This window comes from Diceros bicornis, chromosome 13, assembly GCF_020826845.1.
Source record: "Diceros bicornis minor isolate mBicDic1 chromosome 13, mDicBic1.mat.cur, whole genome shotgun sequence".
Taxonomy (NCBI): Eukaryota; Metazoa; Chordata; class Mammalia; order Perissodactyla; family Rhinocerotidae; genus Diceros; species Diceros bicornis.
The window spans coordinates 18,542,987-18,563,682 of NC_080752.1; the positions used below are offsets into that span (position 1 = coordinate 18,542,987).

The following is a 20,696-nucleotide window of genomic DNA, read 5'->3' on the forward strand; positions in this document are numbered from 1 at the left end:
TTCCTGTCAGTATTCAATACAGTACCTGGGTGTCGCGCCTTTGTTTCCTCTTACCATTTTGTCCCCCCACCTTCTATCTTTATCTTTCATTCATTTGTGCCCTTACAGCCCTTCCTCTTCACAATTCTCTTTGTCTCTTATGTATTTTACTTCCTATGCTCACTATATTCAATTTCCCTTTTCATTTCTTGCACTATTTTCCTCTGGTGCAGCCCCATCACAGGCTATTTCTACACTATATATTTATCTAAGCATGTGCTAAATACCATCAAGCAAATATTGTGACTGATTTAATGAAGAACTTTGTGCAAATTAGTTAGAATGGAGAGCTCTGGAGGAGAGGGTCTCTTCCATCTCTAGGACAAAATAATTGAAAATGATGAAATACGTAGAGGAGGACAATTGAAGAGAGCACAGCATTGGGTTCCGTGTGTGCCACGACCTGTATCAAAAACTCCCAGGCCGTGACGTGAGGAACTTCCTCCTGGCTCTCCTCGGGCTGACCTTGGATCCCGGCCCCCGCCGCCTCCCATCCCTGAGCTCCCTCATGCTCACACTGCGGTTTTCACATCCTCTCGCTCCCCACACTGTGGGCCTGTTTCTCTGCTTCGAATTCGACTCCCATCTCTTTCCATTCGCTAAGATTCGCCCAAATCTCAGCCGCACACTTTCACTCCCTTCCGTTTTCCTCCTAACGGGCCCCCTAGAGCACCCCCCTCGCCCTCGGCCCCTCCGCAGGTGAGGGCGCCGTCCCTTCACGGCTCCCCGCGCACCTGTCGGCCTCCCCCCACCGCCGCCCGCGCTCCGGCCCCTCCCTCCGCTCCGCGGCCGGGCCCGGCCCCCGGCCTCTCGCCGCGCCCCCTCGGTGGGTCTGCGCGCCCAGCCTCCGCCGTTTAGCGAGTCCCCCCCCCGGCCCGGCCCTCCCCCGCCGCGCCCCTCCGCCCCGGCCCCCCCCCCCCCGGTCCCGCTGCACTGTGGGTAGGCGGCGGCGGCCGCGCTGAGGAGCCCGCGGCGGCGGCGGGGGAGCAGGCGGAGGAGCGGGCGGCGGCGAGGCCGCGCACGCCGAAGATGGCTGAGAAGCAGAAGCACGACGGGCGGGTGAAGATCGGCCACTACGTGCTGGGGGACACGCTGGGCGTCGGCACCTTCGGCAAAGTGAAGAGTTGAGTACGCCAGGCCGTCCGCTTCGCCGAGGCCGGGCCGGGCCGAGCCCCGGAGCCCGGGCGGGAGGGTGGCGGGCGGCGGGCGCGGGCCTGGTGGCAGGTGGAGCGGCCCGGCCGCGCGGAGCCGGGGCCCCGGGAGGGCGCGGGCGCACCTGGCCCCGCAGTGGTGGCAGGTGCAGGGCAGGGGCCGGAGAGGAGGGCGAGGGCGAGGGCGGGGGCAGCAGTGCCGGGGTCCAGGGCCCGCGCCCAGCCGCCCGTCCGGTGGTCGGGAGCGAGGCGCTTCCCCTGCGCGGACGTGAGTACCTTCTGTAGACCCGGGAGCGCGGACTCGGCGGTGGCGTGCCTTCCAGCTGCGGCATGGGCCGGACGGGGGGCTCCTCCACGGTCCTGATGGTTGAGTTTCCATTCTGCCAGGTGCCCCGTTAGGTGCTTTCCTTGTGATCTGTAATTCTCACAGCAGCTGGGTCAGGTGTTCTTCTCACGTTGAAGGTGAGAAAACGGGGACCCCTAGAGGCTGAGGAACGTGCTCAAGGTCACACAGAAATTGGCAGAACCAGGATGAAGAGTAAAATGTCTTCCGATTCTGGGCAGGCTGGGAGGTCCCTGCCCTCCCGATTCTTGCATGCTCCCGGGCTCTAGGTTGGTGGGGCTGGCTGTCTAGGGGGTGCTCCAGGGGCGAGAGGTGGGTCGGTCTTTCTGCTGGGCATGTGAAGGGCTGGCATGCAGCTGGATTTGTCAGGGGTTGATTAGAGCTGGGAGTTCGGAAGGTTGGTTGGCATGTGTAAAATGGTTCTAGGAAGGCTTCAGGAGTGGGGCAGAGAAAAAAGCCCCCTTGGTGTTGACCTTGGAGGATGTGGGGCTGAGGAGGCCAGAACTGCTGAGGCATAGTCCGCTGAGGTCTGTTTTCTTGGTGATAGGATCCCATTTTGGGTGTAGAAAAACAGGCTGCTTTTGAAATGTTTTACTTCTTACTAGTTAAGTATTGAACTTTCCTTTTCTGTTGTTAATAAGTCACATGGGATTGAATTGTTTTGTCCTCTTTCCAGAACTAGAGCCAGCTTATTAAGTATACTTTCCCTTTGATTGTTGCACATCCAGGATTATAAGTAAAATGTTGAATTTTTTTTTTCTTTTTGCTGTAGAAGTTCAGTAGGCAGTTTGGAGATTTTATTCTGAGGCCTTTATTTGGTTTAAAATTCATATTTTAATCTTAAATCAAGGCTGTTAAATAGGTAGAAGAAACTCATTGTTTGCATCAGCTCTTATTTACTTCCACATATCTGATACCGTTTTGTTTAGAAAATGCTTATTGTACACCTATGATGTGCTGGCCACGGTTCTGGGCAGTGAGGATACAGCAAGAAACAAAACCAGATTAAAATCCCTCCTTTTGTGGAGCTTATATTCTAGTAGGGGAAGACGAACAATAATCACAATATGTATGTAAACTATATAGCATGTCTAGTGCTGTTGAGAAAAATGAATCAGGGAAGGGAGCATAGGGAGTTTTGTGAGGTTGACAATTTTCAATAAAGTTGTCAAGCAAGGCCTCACAGATAAGGTACTGTTTGTGTAAAGACCTAAAAAGGTTGTAAAATTCTTTGAAGTCCTATGAGGCTATGAAGTTCTGGATTATTTTTGAAAGACCTCGTAAATAAAGTGCATAGTTCAGAGAATATATTTAGCTTGAATATAGGAAGATCCAGGGATTGGATTAATGCTTGTAACGTTACTCGTCATTAAGTATCATTACTGAGGACTAATGTGTTTGGACATTATTCACTTCCTGAAGCAAACAGTGCCTTGGCCATCTGGACATGTACACTCTTAAAGTTATATAACTTACCCTATGTCCTTTCAAAACATTTTTGTTTATCTTTTTAAATTCTTCAGCTGTAATCTGAATGTAGACTAGAACACCCATCAACTCAATTGGCCCCTTGTCAGAGGACAGCTTGAATCTCTTTTGTATACTCTTGAGCTGCTTCCAGGCACTGGCTTCTTCAAATATAGGCCAACAGAATATACTTTGATTTATGAGAAATTCTTTTCCTGGAGGACCCCTGTCCAAGGAGCAGCCAGTTGGAGGGCTGTTCTGAAGGCTAGGTTACAGCCTTTGTAAAGTTAGACTGTGGTTTCCCATCCAAGATTAGAGTTGTTCAATAAAAATTATGGAAGTTGCTACAATCTAAAGTTACTCATTTAATTCTTCGAGGGACAAGAAACAAAAGTACGTACATTTTTAAAAACAGCTTTATTGAGGTATATTTTATGTATAAAATTCACTCATTCCAGGTGAACAATTCAATGATTTTTAGTAACTTTACCAAATGGTGCAACCATCATGATAGATCAATTTTAGAACGTTTTCATCACCACAATAGGATCCCTCATGCCCGGTTACAGTTAATCCTTGTTCCTGCCCTCAGCCCCAGGAAACCACTAATCTATTTTCTGTCTGTATAAATTTGCTTTCTCTGGCCACTTCTTGTAAATGGGGACACTCAGTGTGGAGTCTCTCATGTCTGACTAATTTAACAATGTTTTTGAGGTTCATGCGTGACATAGAGTGTGTCACTAGTTTGTTCCTTTTTGTTGCTGAGTAATAATCTATTGTGTGGATATGCCACATTATGTCTGTACATTCACCATTTGATGGACATTGTTTTCAGATTGGGGCGGTTACAGATGATGCCGTCACAAACATTCACATGCAAGTCTTTGTGTGGACATATGTTTTTATATATCTTAGATACCTTATATATCTTAGATACCTTGGAGTAGAATTGCTGGGTCATATTGTAGTTTTATGTTTAGCTTTTAGAGAAACTACAAACTGTTTTCCAAAGTGGTTGTACCATTTTACAGTCCTACCAACAATGTATGAGGGTTCTTGATTCGCCATATCCTCACTAACCTTTGTTATTGTCTGTCTAATAGCCATTCTAATGAGTGTGAAATGGCATCTCATTGTGGCTTTAATTTGCATTTCCCTAATGACTAGTGATGTTGAACATCTTTTTGTGTACTTATTAGCCATTTATATATCTTCTTGGGTCAGATGTCTGTTCATATCTTTGGCTCAGGTTTTTTTTTTTTTTGGTGAGGAAGGTTGGCCCTGAGCTAACATCTGTTGCCAATCTTCCTCTTTTTGCTTGAGGAAAATTAGCCCTGAGCTAACATCAGTGCCAGTCTTCCTCTATTTTGTATGTGGGATGCCACCACAGCATGGCTTGATAAGCGGTGCGTAGGTTGGTGCCTGGGATCCAAATCCTTGAACCCCAGGCTGCCGAAGCGAAGCACACAAACTTAACCACTACGCCATGGGCTGGCCCCTCTTTTGCTCTTTTTTTGGGGGGGAGTGGGGGAGGCAGATTAGCCCTGAGCTGACATCCATTGCCAGTCTTCCTCTTTTTTTTGCCAAGGAAGATCGGCCCTGGGCCAACATCCATGCCCATCTTCCTCCACTTTATATGTGGGATGCCTGCCACACTGTGGCTTGACAAGTGGTGTGTGTTGGTCCGCACCTGGGATCTAAACCTGCGAACCCCAGGCCACCGAAGTGGAGCGTGTGAACCTAACCACTATGCCACCAGGCCGGCCCCTGCTCATTTTTTGATTGGGTTGTTTGCCATCTCATAAATTGAGTTACAAGAATTCTTTATAACTTCCGGATATAAGTCTCTTATTGGATATATTTTACAAATATTTTCTCCCAGTCTGTTTTTTGACTTTTCATTTTCTTTTTTTGTTGTTGTTGAGGAAGATTCACCCTGAGCTAACATCCATGCCAATCTTCCTCTATTTTTTAGTATGTGGTTGCCAGCACGACATGGCTGCTAACAGAGCGGTGTAAGTCCGTGCCTGGGAACTGAACACAGGCCACTGAAACGGAGCACACCAAACTTAACCACTAGGCCACTGGGACTGGCCCTGACTTTTCATTTTCTTAATGGTATCTTTTGAAGTAAAAAAGTTTTGAATTTTCATGAGGTCTGGTTTATTGATTTTTTTCCTTTTCTGGACCATGCTTTTGGTGTTATGTCTAAGAAATCTTTGCTTTAGGTCTCAAGGATTTTTCTCTTATGTTGTCTTCTAAATGTTTTGTTGTTTTAGCTCTTATATTTAAGTCTATGACTTATTTTGAGTTAGTGTCTGAGTATGGTATAAAGATGAGGTCCTAAGGTCAGTTTTTTGAATATGAGTATCCAATTATCCCAGAACCTTTTGTTGAAAACACACACGTTTTTAATTGTTATAGATTTAGACTTTGTAACATTAGTATCTGCTAAAAAACTTAATAGTAGATAAGTTAGTTTTATATGGCTGTGAAAACATGGAAATGGAAGAGTGAGTTTCATTTTATGTGCCTTCTCTCTTAATGGTTATGCTGATTATAGATTTTGAAAATTTAACTTCAATTATTGATGTATCGGTATGGACCCAAGTTAGGTACAATAATCAAAAATTGAAAATGGCATAGTTTTCATTTAATAGCATTGGTTTCAAGTTATTTTTAAAAAGTATATGGAAATCCTCTATTTGTTGATAAATAATTAAAACCTTATTTATAATATTCTAAATTGAATTTTCTCCTTCATTATTCTATTTTACTGTTAGATTACTAGGGGAGTGCTTATGGAAACAGATTATGCTGGCTGGCAGAGTTTGAAAATAATGCTTTTTATTTACTTAAATTTTTTCTCTATATTGATTGTTTTGGTTCTTCCTCCTTCTAGGGTAGGGTAGAACAGTTGTTTAAGAGCTCTTGTAATTAGACTTGTTATCTAAGTATTAAAGGTGATAGAAATTCTAGAAGAATAGGTCTGTTGTTTGTGTTATACAAAGACTGGTTGAAGAAATAAATATATATTTATAATGGAAGGCTAATTATTTACTTAAAAAGAAGCCTGCATTTTCAAGGTGAACACTGATAGGTTTGGTTTATGAAATAGTTACTCTTCATTGGAATTGTACCCCAAGGGATATTTTGTGATCACATTCTTCTTAATCAGCAAATTCTCATTGAGGAATTACCTTCTCTCTTTTTCGGATAGTTACGTGAATGGCCCACAGAATTGGCCACAGAATCAAGAAATTCAGTAAATATTTTACTAATTCTCCCCTTTTTTGAGATAACAAGAAAGAAAAGCCAATAAAACTTTGATTAAAATTTTTAAACAAGCAATGTTACCATTTTGAAATGTAAATTCCAAGTCCTAAATGATAAATTCAGTTTCAGACAACTGCCTGGTCAGTTGGTGGCTCTGAGAGTTGTGCCTCTGCTATTTTGAGCTCTTTCTGGGACTGTTTTTGACTCCCCTGTGTAGTGTCAAGGCCCTGAACAGGACATTTAACCTCTCTGGGCCTTGTTTACTTCTCCTAAAGGATGACACCAGAACACCTAATCTCTCAGGTCTTTTACAACTTTATCATTAAACTGACTTTTTAAAGATTTAATTCCAAAATATGGATGTGTTTAACTGTTCCTCTGGCTTAATGGAAATTTGAATTACTGAAGAACAGAGCTGAAATGTAGATGTCATGTAGAACAAAAGAAAAGGGAAGCACATTTGTAACACTTGAGTGATAAAAGCTACAGTTTGGTTCAGTTTTTACTATATTCTAAGTACTATATATGCACTTGATTTTATTTATTTCCCAAAGCAATCCTCTGAGTTTGGTATTATCTCCATTTTACAAATGGAGAAATTGAGAATCAGATAATTTTTTTTTTTTTTTTTTTTGGTAAGGAAGATTTGCCCTGAGCTAACATCCGTTTGGCAATCTTCCTCTTTTTTGTTTTTTTGAGGAAGAGTAGCCCTGAGCTAACATCCGTGCCAGTCTTCCTCTGTTTTGTATGTGGGATGCCTCCACAGCATGGCTGATGAGTGGAGCAGATCCACGCCTGAGATTGGCACCCATGAACCCAGGCTGCCAAAGCGGAGTGCGCCGAACTTGAATCACTCGGCCACGGGGTCACCCTGAGAATAAGATGCTTTTTAAGTAACTTGCCCAAGGTCACAGTGGTAGTAAGTGGCAGAATTGGCAATCAGATTCAGGGTCCTCTGACTCCGAAGTCCATGCTATATGGAATGTAAAGTCAAAATGCATAGTATATTGTCTTGTGAGTTTCAAATCTACAAGGATATAATTTTACATATCCGTAGCTATTTATCAAGGATTGAGGAAATAAGATTTAAATGTCTTTATTGTAGTCCACATTTAGAGAGAATAAAAGTTTTTTTGAAATTCCATATGTATGGTTAAAATTTATATTTTCATATTCCTGACTTTTACTCATATGCTCAATCCATTCCATTTCTTATATGATGAATGTGCTGAATTCTGACAGTTTTAACCCAAATTTCTTAGAAATACCAGATAATTCAGTTTTCTTCTTGCTATGAAAGTAACCTTGACTAGAGATTACCAGCAGCCTTTAGTAATCAAACTAAAGAGAACTTGTAAAAATGATTTGATGTCCTAGAAGAAGCATTGGTTTTGGAAGGCATTAGCTCTGCATTTTAATCCATTCCACTGCCAGTTATATTGCTTTGGGAAAACCATTAAACCTCTCTGAGCCTCGGTTGCCTCCTTTGTAAAATGGTGATAACTCTTGACCTACCTACCTTCTAGACTTACCTATCTTCTAGAATTTTTAGGAGGATTAAATGAGTCGAAGTACATAAAATGGCTTTAAAAAAGATAAATTGCTATACAAATTGATGGCACTATTGTTGAGATGACTAGATGCATGATCTTTGTGAGTAAATTGCGCACAATGTGTGAGGTGTTAATAAGTGTTTGCTGTGTGTAGAAATGCCTTCAATTCTGATAGTGATATTGATACATAGCTGTAATAATCTGCCCCTATTTTTTGGTTGCCTGCATTGAAGAAAGTCCTTTTTTTTTTTTGAGGAAGATTGGCCCTGTGCTAACATCTGTTGCCAATCTTCCTCTTTTTCTTTTTTTTCCTCCCCAAAGCTCCAGTACATAGTTGTATATCCTAGTTGTAGGTCCATCTACTTCTGTGTGGGACACTGCCTCAGCATGGCTTGATCAGCAGTGAGTAGGTCCACGCCCAGGAACCGAACTGGCGAACCGCGGGCTGCCAAAGCGGAAGATGCGAACTTAACTGCTACGCTACCGGGCAGGCCTGAAGACAGGTCCTAATGACTAATTTATTTGTGCTATATTATACCTAATTATTAACATTTATATTAAAATGCATATCCTTTTTGGCTAAGTCATGTAATTTGTTTTTTCACAAATATGGAAAATGAATAAAATAAGAATGAAATGGAAATAATAGTGAATGTTCATAAAAGTTATTAGCTGAACTGACTTTCCTTTTGAAATCATGCAAATTCTAAACAAGTGTTAAACAATAGTTCCAAGTAATGAATCTATGTTTCTTCTCAAAAACCAGAAGATTAGTGTTTGAATCAAAATCAGTTCAGTCATCTCTCTCAAACAATTAGGTAAATGATGTGCTATTTAGATTTTTTTGCTGACTTATGTGTCATTTATGATTTCGACATGGGTAATTTTGTTCTGAATTTCTGAATGGATTTTGTTCATTTTGTATAATCAGTTGATTGACTCTCAAAAGATATTTTCCTATAGGAAACAGTGTTATAAATGGTGGATAGGTTCAAGGTAAATCCACAAAGGCAATGTGGTATATAGTATAGAGGACATTGGATTTGGAAGACCTGGTATGGAACTTTTGCTGTGGCGTAAGCCGGCTGTGTGGCCTTAAACCAAAGTCACTTGATCTATAAAAAAGAGGATAATACCATATGTTCTCTTACACTGTTATGAGAAGTACATGAGAAAATTTAGGTGAAAAGATACTTGAAATTACTTAACTCTCAGGTACTTTTATGTACTTAGGTCCTATTATGCACTTAAACCCATAATTAGCTGAACTCTGAGAATAATCTGTGATCTGGTTCTGAGATCAGAAATTTATTTGTTGAGGAAGAGGAAGAATTTGCTATCTCCTGTTTTGTTTTTCCCATGTCTTCTTTCATATTTCATTTGAATATGTTCAGAAAACTAATTCTCTACATGCTGCTTGCTTAATACCTTCTCGTATATACCACTCCTAATGCATATACACAAACACTGTCACATACACATACTCTAGATCCTGTGGTAGCAATCACAGAACTCTTGGAGGAAGGAGGCAAAAATTGGGACTGGGAGGAGAGTGTGAGCAGCAGCTGGCAGTTTTTATGTATGGGTTATTTTTAAGGCCATGTCTACTTAAAGTAGAACCAAAATAATACAGTTCATTTTTTTTTTTTCTGGTGAAGAAGATTCATTCTGAGCTAACATCTGTGCCAGTCTTCCTCTATTTTGTATGTAGGTTGCCCCCACAGCATGGCTGACAAGTGGTGTGGGTCCGTGCCTGGGATCTGAACCTGCAAACCCAGGCTGCCGGCGCGGAGCATGCCAAACTTAACTACTGTGGTATGGGGCTGGCCCCTCGTTTTTTTAAACTACAGAAAATGCAAACTGAGCTAAAAATGCCTTTATACAAACTTTCTCCTTATATATCTGTGTAAATTAGAAAGGATTTTTGTGGTTTGATCATATACTGAGGTAATTACGTCTGTTCTATAGACAGTCTTCTTTTTCCATGCTGACATACGATTAAGCACTGCTTAATCTAGTTTTTGGTAAAAACATGCCAAAATCACTTATCTTGTGGCCCATGTTAGCTTTCCTCAAAGCATTTGGTACTGCCTTGTAACGATGATACTGCCCCATTTATTCTTTTGAGATTCGTGTGGTTTCCTTGATGATGGGGAAAATATTCTGTAGAGAAAGTAGTTAATTTTTTGAAGCCAAGCAGATAATTCAGTTTGATCTAGCAGAAGATCTAATCTTGAATCCTTTAAGTGGGTGGCCCAAGACCTCTAAAATTTTGAATGTGTTATAAAAATGAGAGCAAATCTCCCTGGTATATTTATTAGATGCAAATATAAGAGAAAGCACCTTGATTCAGGTTGAATAGACTTTTATCTATTATTTAAACTATTGAAATGCATATGCAAAGCAATGTGTTTATTTTGAAATGTGGTGAACCATTTTATTTTTAGTATGGTGTTATTAAGGAAAGAATTTCAGGCAGCTCTTATCTCTGCTAATAATAGAAACCTTATTCACCCCTTCAAGGAAAAAGTATTCTTGCTTAAGTGGTGTCTTATGTTTAACAATGTTTGCCTCTGATAAATTTTACTGTATTTCTTTTGGTGGTGACTTTGTTTTTAAAGTGTTAATTCTTTTTTTTTATTTGCCCTTAGATTTTTTAAATATCCTTTTATATGATTAAAGATAATTATCAAATCTTGCTATAATTTGTCTCATTCTGAATGCTAATGTATCAATTTATTAAAATAAGTTTTTTCAGAATCTTTTCTTTATATTTTCTTATACGTGTTATGTACTATTAAAACCACAATGAGCAATATGTTCTCATTTAACATCTCTCAATTTCTAAATTACAAAGTAATTCTAAGGTAGTTATCTAGCTATCATAATTGAAAATAATGAGATTAAAAATTTTAAATACACTATAAATTTTTTTTCTAAATTCTTACTTTACTTGATAAATACCATAACTATTAGTTAATTTAATTTATTAACGTGTTTGAGTATAACTTGGTACTATATGGTATTCCATAATTGACTTTAATTCTCCCAGACTTAGTTAATGAAATAATAGAACCAAGTATATTAAGCATTTACTGTGTTTAGTCATATTGGAGTTTAAGCAAAATATTTTACCAGTGTTAAAAATGTGGCAGTGATACTACAACAGATGATTTACTAATTTAAAACAAAGGGGGAATTTAAATGATTCTTATAAATTCTCCCATTTGAGTTCTAGGTCAACTATCATATGATGAATCCACCTTTTACTCAGATTATACCAGGGTCCCATAGTGCTTTACTAATTCACAGTTAGATTGTATACAATAACAGTTATACTTCTATGCTATAAATTTGATTTCAGCCAGAAATTTGACTTTTTGTCTTATAGTAGCTTTGTGGATAAGATGAAGAAGTGTGCACTGAATGGTTTATTGAACAACTATTCCCAAAGAAGTTAGGTGTCATCCTAGAGGGAAATTTTGGTCAGTGACTCTATTTAGTAAGTATAGTAAGAGTTCCTATTTGGAATGGCACAAAGCTAGACAAAATAATTAATAGACAAATCACAGCATCAGAATTTAAATTTATATTGACTGTTTGGATTGCTAGGTGAAAGCCAGGAAGGTGAAATTTAATAGGGACAAGTGTCAAGTCTAGCACTTAGATTAAAAACAAAAAAAAAATCAGGTGCATGAAAGAGTAGAACAGTTGATAGTAGTTCCTAAGATATTGGTGTTTTAGCTGACCACAAGTTTAGGAAGTATATATTGTTAATGCTTAAATGTAAAAATTATTACTGAGTGGGAAATAGATGTGTAGAGGCTATATCAGTTGGTAGTTGTAAAGGGAGTATAGTTCTGCTATACTTTGGATTAAGCTAAATTTTGCATATTGCACATTCAGTTCTTGGCATCACAATTTGGAAAAAACTTAGCCAATTATATTTCATTCAGAGAATGGTCATTACAATTAGGGGAGCCCCAAAAGTATACCATATGAGGTATAGTAAAGGAAACATGATATATATATATATTTTTTTCTTTGGAGAAAGATCAACCCTGAGCTAACATCCATGCCAATCCTCCTCTTTTTGCTGAGGAAGACCAGCTCTGAGCTAACATCTATTGCCAATCCTCCTCCTTTTTTTCCCCAAAGCCCCAGCAGATAGTTGTATGTCATAGTTGCACATCCTTCTAGTTGCTGTATGTGAGATGCCGCCTCAGCATGGTTGGAGAAGTGGTGTGTCGGTGTGCGCCCGGGATCCGAACCCAGGCTGCCAGTAGTGGAGCGTGCACTAAGCCGCGGGGCCGGCCCCAGAAACGTGATATTTTTTTTATTATGAGAAAATGTATTTTAAGTGTGATAGCTGTTTTAAAATAGCTAAAGTACCATCATCTGGAAGAAGGAGTCACCATAGTCAATGATGTTTTGAAGGATAGAACTTTTACTATTGGGTGAATGTTTCAAGGAGGCAATTTATAATCCAGAATAATGGGGATCTTTCTACCAAGGAGATTGTCTAGGAGTGGTACAGTTTGTACCACAGATCAGTTAGATTCCTGTCATTGACATATTTACTTAGATACTGGATGGTTATCTATCAGTATTGTTACCACAAAATTCCTTGTGTGAATAGAAGGCTGACATAGATAATCTATAAAGTCCTTTTTAACTTTAATGTTCTGTTATTGCATATACATTTTTTCTAGTGTGATTGACTTCCACATCTGGCTTTGACTTCTAACTTGTATCAAATCAATCTTCTAGTCAAGAACAATTAGAAAATCTGGAGAAAATTTAAAAATCTATTTGAAAGCAGCCAGGACTTGAGTGGTCAATATTCCAGTGAGAAGAAAAATGTATTGGAGTGAGTCTGACATTTTGTTTGGCTTTTCTCTTTGAGTCATTTGCTAATGTGTAGTAATAGTGAATTTAGAGAGCAGTGGCTAAAAGGCAGAAAAGCTAAGCAGAGTTTGAGTCCTGGGGAGACAACAGTTGGAGTTCACACTTATCAAGAAGGTCCCTGGTAAACAGCTGGATTTTTGTTTGCAACCCCCTGGAGACTTAAATCCTTCATAGAATCAGCTTAATTCAGACTTAGTAAAATGATCTGCCTCCTATCTTTATTCTCTGGAGGAAAATAAAATCAGCTGGACCTCTACAGTTTTCACACAGAGTTGTTCAACATTCTAGGATACAGGCCAAGACAAAAGAAACAAACTTACAGGTGATTCAGGTATTAAAGTTATCAGACATGGACTTTAAAATTACTGTGATTAATATGTTCAAAATGGAGAATTTTAGCAGGGTATAGGAATCTATAAAAAATAATCAAAAGAAATTCTGTAACTGAAAAATACAATAATTGAGTTAGGACTCTGGATAGTTTAACAGCAGATTAGACTCTGTTGAAGAGAGGATTGGTGAACTGGAAGATAGGTTAGAAGAAAGTATCCAGACTAAAGCAGAGAGAGACAAAATGATGGAAAGAAAGTGTAGGAGACATGGGACACAGTGAAAAGTCTAACATATATATTATTGGAACCTGTAGAGAAAAAGTTAATTGCAGGCTTAAGTTTTTTTTTCTGTGGGAAGATGGCCTCAGGTTTACTTTCTTTCAATACAATTTCTCTGGCCATATATACCAAGATAAATGTGATTTTTCAGTTCTGTTACCAAACACTAGTATTTATGGTGAAAATGACCTGTGACTGGTGAATTACATCTGGACTGGGAGGATTATGAAGGTCCATGTTATACTCCAGTGGACTACATTACTACTACATTGTTTTACCAGGATAAAACTTATAGGGAAACAGACCTCCAGCTTCCCTTTATGGTGTCTTTTCTAATTCAACACACCAACTGTAGGGGGCTTAGAAGTTGCATGAATGGGCTACTATATGATGTGGTTACTGTTTGAGAGTTATGAATGCTGGAGTAGATTTTATGCACTCATGGTCTAATCCCCCACAACCTAGTCTGCCCTGTATGATGAGGGGTCTGGGAAGCAGCACTTGGATGTTTTAAGGAGTTCTGTTGATGTATTTGATTCTGCCATATTGATACACTGTGTTTCTGGTCTTAAATCCTTCTAAAAATTTAAGTAAAACTCTTGTTAGATTACTACCCATTTGTCCTGTGAATGTGAGTGTCATTTGAAACCCAAGACCACTGATGGTCATACAGAGTGGGCACTACACAATTCCAGAAAGGGGGGAGAGAGGGAATGGGTTAGAAGCAATATTTGAAGAGATGATCGCAGAAAGTTTCCAAAACTGATAAACACGTCAAGCCACAAACTCCGAAGCTCTAGGAACCCCAAGCAGAATAAATAAAAGAAAACCATTCCTCGGCACATCATTGGAAAACTGCTCAAAACTGGTTCCCTTTGCTTGGGGCTTTCCTGTATTAGAGTAGACTGCATCTGTCTATGCAGAGATAGGAGAACATGTTAAGAAAAAATCTTAACAGTAGCCAGAGGATAAAAGAGGTATATTGTCTTCAAAAGAACAACTATAAACTGACTTTCTCAGCAAAAACAGTGAAAGAGAGGAAACAGTGGAGTGATATCTTCAGAGAGGTGAAAGAAAGAAACTGTCAACCAATTATTTTGTACTCAACAAAAATATCCTTCAAAAATAAAGGCAAAATACGTTTTCAGGTAAGCATAAATTGAGAATTTGTCACCAGCAGATGCACAGTAAGGGGAACACCAAAGAGATTCTTCAGGCAGAAAGAAAATGATGCTTTCTCAGATGGAAGCAAGGGTGCAAGAAGAAATGAAGAGCATGAGAAAGGGTAAATATGTGGGTGACTAAATAGATATTGCCTCTACAAGGTTATAACATCTTGTGAGATTTAAAATAATGTAGGAATAAAATGCAAAACAGAAAAAGTGGGAGAGGAAAAATAAAGTCCTTTCACTATCTAGGAAATGGTAAAAATACTAGTTTATATTTGATTCTAGTAAGTGGAGGATGCATGTTGTAGTCTCTAGGGTAACCACTAAAATAAAAACCTAACAGCACTAGAGATTAAAAACAGTTTATATTTTTCATTTTGTTTTGGAGAGAACTCTGAATCATTCCACAACTCTAAAAATAAATTTTATGAAACATAAAATTATATGCAATAAATATATTCAACAATAAGAAATTATTCAACTAGGGGCAATTGATGGGCTTAGAAGGGGAGGTGTTTGAAGACAGGAAAAGAAAGGGTGAACAAGAAGGAAACAAGGCACGTTGAGTTAGAGAAACACGGAAAGAAAACAGACGCATAAGGGCCAGAGTTGTAAAGACAGAGGGGATAATTTAAGAAGCTCTGGGAGTGTTTCTGGAAGACTGTGCTGTTCATCTGGAGTGAGGACATCTGTAAGCATTTTTTCAAATCTTTTGTCTTTGACCTGAATGCTGATACTTTCTCTAGCAGTTTTATTTTTTTTATTTTTTATTTTTTTTACTTTTTTAAGATTTTATTTATTTATTTATTTTCCCCCCAAAGCCCCAGTAGACAGTTGTATGTCATAGCTGCACATCCTTTTAGTTGCTGTATGTGGGACGCGGCCTCAGCATGGCCAGAGAAGCAGTGTGTCGGTGCGCGCCCGGGATCCGAACCCGGGCCGCCAGCAGCGGAGCGCGCGCACTTAACCGCGAAGCCACGGGGCCGGCCCACTCTAGCAGTTTTAAATAATCTCTTTTAAACTGGAAAACTTTTTTTGATTCTGTGTAAATTACTCTTATAAATGATTATGTAAAAAGTAAGTTGATGCTCCTATGGAATTCTTTTTTTGTTGTTGTTGTTGTGAGGAAGATCAGCCCTGACCTAACGTCTGATACCAATCCTCCTCTTTTTGCTGAGGAAGACTGGCCATGGGCTAACATCCATGCCCATCTTCCTCTACTTTATATGGGACGCCGCCACAGCGTGACTTGACAAATGATGCATCAGCGTGTGCCTGGGATCCAAACCTGAGAACCCCGGGCTGGGCCGCCACAGTGGAGTGCACGCACTTAACCGCTAGGCCACGGGGCTGGCCCCTGCAATTCTTGATTGATTTCAGTTTTACAAAAGTACCTTAAAGTTACTATAAATTGCTTTAAAGTATTTTAAAGTCTAAAGCCATTATAAACACAAGGTTTAAGAATAAAGCAGAATACAGCATATCATGTAATCAGTTCTCAAAGAAGTTAGCTGTAGAGCAAGTCTTTCCTAAAAAATCACATCCTCAGGTCTCTCCTGATCTATTTAAAATAGGCCAATTTTCCACCTCTACCCCCGTCACTTGTGCTCTGCTTTATCTTCATTTTTCACCATTATATTGTATTCTTGTTTATTGTTTATATTTTCCACCTGAGTGAAAATTCCATTTATACCTGTATTTTCAGCATTTGGAGCAATGCCTAGTATATATTAGACACTCAGAAAATATTTGTTGAATGAATGAATGAACAAATGAATGCTCAGACCAACAGAGAGTAAAAACAACTAGGAGGAAAAGGTCTTCAAGGATATATGAGTTTGTTCTCTCAGTAAAAATCCAGTGCATATTGCATATTGTATTATGGGACTGTTTTCAGTCTGTGTTGTATTTTCTTAACATTTGGCAACTCTTGATGAACAATGTTAGTATATCTGATTCATAACAAAGGCCACAACCCCACAGTAGCTGGCATTTTCACTGAACGCAGTAATTTTATGGTCATGTGTCGCTTAACGATGGGGATGTGTTCTGAAAAATGTGTTGTTAGGCGATTTCATTGTTGTGCAAACATCATAGAGTGTACTTACACAAACCTAGATGGTATATTAGTACCATATAGCCTACTACACACCTAGGCTATATGGTACTAATTTTATGGGACCACTGTTGTACATGCGGTCGGTCGTTGACTGAAATGTCGTTATGCGGTGAATGACTGTACTTGGTTATTCTTATCCATTGTCCCTCCTCCTTTACCCGTCACTAGTAGACTCTATCCCTTCACTATGCCCTAATTTCTCAAATGCTGGAGATAAAAGGATAAACATGCAAGTAAGCACTCCTGATATGTTATAATCAAGAAAGCTTGGTTTAGGAGGTAAAGTGGTGTGAGTTTTGAACTTGGGCATTGGAGGCAGATACACCATCTTGCCACTCATTGATTATTCTCTAATTCCTAGTTCCTTTGTCTGTAAACTGGGTGTAATAATATTTACTTTGTAGAGTTCTGGGGATTAAATAAGATTTGTATATAAAGTGCTTAGTAGTACTTGTTTGATCAGTGGTAGATCAAAAGGAATAGTCTTCTGCTTCTGCTCAGAACTATCCTTTAGAGAACTTTAAAGGACTTTCAGGGAAAGGAAATTTGGAAAAAAGCAAAGCGACTGTGTTTTGTTTCACCATGGGTGAAGAAGAAAGGCGCCTTCTGTTCTTTTGGCGGGGGTTTGGTGGTGGTAGGGTCAGAACATATGTGCGGCAGGTGACTCTCCTGACTCCCAGAGTGAAGGCTCTTGATAAAAATGAGGAAAGGTGGCCGATGCTCCCCAGGGCCCTGCTTGCTGACACATATAGTGTCTCTTCGTTTGTCATAGCCTAGGTATGGGTACAGTGTCAGCCAAACATTCTTTCTGAACTTTTTTATTGTATTGTACCATATATACAAAGAGGTACATACATTCTAAGTGATATTTTACATAAATCCTCAATGAATTTTCGCAGACCGAACATACTCATATAAACTACTAAAGACACAAAAGTGCCCAGTATTCCACAAGCACCCCCTTGTGTCTTATTTTAGTTACTGTTTCCATCCTCCACCATCACCAAGGGTAACCACTATCCGTGGATTAGTTTCACCTATTTTTGAACTTTATAGAAACAGAATCATGTTTGTGTCCTGACTTCTTTCACTTGAGATTTTTTTGGTGAGATTTATCCATGTGGTTGCATGTGGTTGTAATTTATTCATTCTCGTTGTTGTATAGTATTACATTAAGACTGTGCCATTCTTTATTCATTCTATTATTGATGGGCATTTGGGTACCAGTGTTTACTTTTTGGTTATTATGAATAATGTTGCTTTAACCATTTTTGCATGTGTCTTTTTTCTATTTAAAATGTATCACTATTTTAGATATACATTTAAAATCATATATAAATATTTTAAAAGTACTTTTTTTTTATGTCACATTTCAGATTTTTGTCATTACTAGGGTTACTTTTTGAATCATCTACCATGGTTTTCTAGAGTACCGTATTCATTTCCATTTAAATTATTTTGAATCTGCGTGCAATACTATAACAGGTTCCCACTAATATAACATTAGAGCTTTTGTGTTTGTTCATTTGTCTTGTAGAGTTATACTTAATGAGCTTCACAATGTTACAAACACAAGTATACTGCATCTTAAAAGTGATCTTTAAAAGGCTTATTTAGGATGATATTCTACATTTGTAAGTATGAAATCATTCTTCAGGAATAATTATACTACCGTATCCTTGATAAAGATCTTTTTTTTTTTAACTGATTTCATCAAATATTTTTTCTCAGCTAATGATTTTTTCTCAGCTTAGGCAAATGTATCTTTCATATGTAGTCATTTGTTCAAAATAATTTAGAAAGTGCCTTCTTAATATGAAAGATTCATGAGAGCTTGAATTTGAGAACAATTTCTTTTTTCTGAAATATAACTTTTGGTTAAAAAAATCGAGTTATATTTGGAATATATTGTATATATTTGAGAAAAGGATTGTGTTGTATTGTTCTTTTTAGTCCAAGTGCTGTTTCCAGTCTATTTACAAGTCATTTAACAAGTGGCAGCAGGACTCTCAGGACTCTTATGAAATGAGAAGAGAGCCAACTTCTTTTTCCCCCTGAAAATTGCTTTGGAGATAGCAAGATATAGCTTTGAATCACAGCTCTAGTACTAATTTCTTACATGAATTTTGGGGAAGTTTCTTAAACTCTGTGAGCCTCAATTTTCTCCATAAAAACACTTGTAGCGTTTAAATAAGAAAAGTATATGAAGTGCTTAATACACATGTATACACAGACACCCACACAAAGTGCCTAGTATGTAGTAGGCACATATTATTATTACAATTTTTATTATCTCTCTTTCAAAAATACCTTTCTTCCTGTTGATATGGTAGCCACCTTTCTTCTTCTACAATTTCTACAAATTGCTCTACTTTCTGGGCCCCAGAATTGTCTGGTCCCTTCATCCTGCCTTTGCAGACCCACTCTGGCTAGTTTCCTTTCTATAGCACCCTGTGCTTTTCCTTCTGTTTCTTAGCTCTTTGCTATTTAAGGCATAAGTCTATGGACCAGCAGAATTGAGAACTTTGTATAAAGATCTCAAATCCCCTGAGAAGTTTTTATGTATATATTTCTCTTGGTTATATACTTAAGAGTGGAATCACTGAGTCAGAGCATACATATTCAGTTTTAGTAGTTATGTGCTTTGCGCCAATTTATACTTTTCCCTAATGTTTGCACTAATTTACGTCCCCACCAGCAATATAAAAGTTCCAGTTAGTCTGTTTTCTTGCCAGTACTTGATATTGTCTGTCTTTTTTATTGTTGCTGTTCTGGCGAGCAGGTTTTGGTACTGTATTGCTTTGTGGTTTTAATTTACATTTCTCTGATGACTAATAATATTGAGCACCTTTTCTTGTTTGTTGACCATCTAAATCTCCTCTTTTCCAAATGTGTTTTCCTGGAAGCCGTTTAATTTCTTCTGTAATGCCTAGACTTTATGCAAATTGTAGTTGTGGTGCTGTGATGCTGGTGATTATTTCTTCTTCTGTCACTACTTGTCTTTTTTCTTTTTGGCTTAAACAACAGACATTTATTTGTCACAGTTCTGGAGGCTGATAAGTCCAAGATCAAGGTGCCGGCTGATCCAGTTCCTGATGAGGGCTCTCTTCCTGGCTTGCAGATGGCTGCCTTCTCACTGAGTCCTCACATGGCAGAGAGAGAGCAAGCTCTGATGTCTCTTTCTCTTCTTGTGAGGACACCAGCCCTTTTGGATTAGGGCCCCACCCTTATCACCTCACTTAACCTTTGTCCCCTCCTCACCGGCCTTAACTCCAAATACAGTCACACTGCAGCTTAGAGCTTCAACATGTGAATTTCAGGGGTTGGAGGGGAGCACAGTTCAGTCCATAGCAAAAAGTAATAAAGGTTTTTCATAAAGGACCCAAACATTGCAGAAATAAATGTGCAGAAAGTGAAAGTCCTTCATAATTCCATCCTCCACATAAAACCACTGCTGATAGTTGGTGTCTGTTCTACCAGATAGTGTTTGTGTGTATGTACTAACATTTTTGGAAACGTGCACTTAAATGCTGTGCATCAATGTGGTTTATGACAACCATGCTTTTTACTGTGACTTCCGAGGGAGAGGGCTGTTTTACTTGCAAGAATCAAAGACTAGTGCCACAGCCAGGGTCACAGGACATTCTGCCAAAAGAAAGCCTCGAGTGAATCCAAATTCGTGGGAGAGAGAATCTGAGGCAGAGAGGCTAATACACACGTTGGCTGTGATTCTGCTCTTTTGAAATTTCTAGGTTTGCTCTTCTGTTTGCTTTCAGAAATCATCATTGATCTGATGATACATCCTCTAATGCTGGCCCTTCACATGCTCAGTAGTATACATATGATGTACTTACACAGTGAGGGACCTGGTTCAGCCCAATATATGAGCCTTTGTCTTCTCATTGATAAGCAAGGGAATTTGACGTAAGTTACAACTAAGATCCTTTTTGCCTCTGAAGTTTGGTGATTCTGAGTTCTGCTCCCAGGTAGGAATCAAATGGATAAATGTGAATTACTATTTTCACTTGCTGCTTTGTGTTAAAAAGATAGTCACCTTTCT

General features: G+C 39.0%; 1 protein-coding gene across 4 annotated transcripts in view; it reads left to right on the forward strand.

The window, feature by feature from the left end:
- Positions 1 to 1,017: 1,017 nt before the first annotated feature.
- The window catches only part of PRKAA2 (protein kinase AMP-activated catalytic subunit alpha 2), an 80,368-nt gene continuing 60,689 nt past the window's right edge, over positions 1,018 to 20,696 (forward strand). Inside the window, exon 1 of one of the 4 annotated variants that reach the window (XM_058552521.1) lies at positions 1,018 to 1,162. In XM_058552521.1, the coding sequence (XP_058408504.1) occupies positions 1,069 to 1,162 (94 nt within the window). In that variant the 5' untranslated portion in view covers positions 1,018 to 1,068. Of the gene's footprint in view, positions 1,163 to 1,613; positions 1,653 to 20,696 lie in introns of those variants that run through there. The other 3 variants (XM_058552518.1, XM_058552519.1, XM_058552520.1) reach the window with 3 other exon arrangements.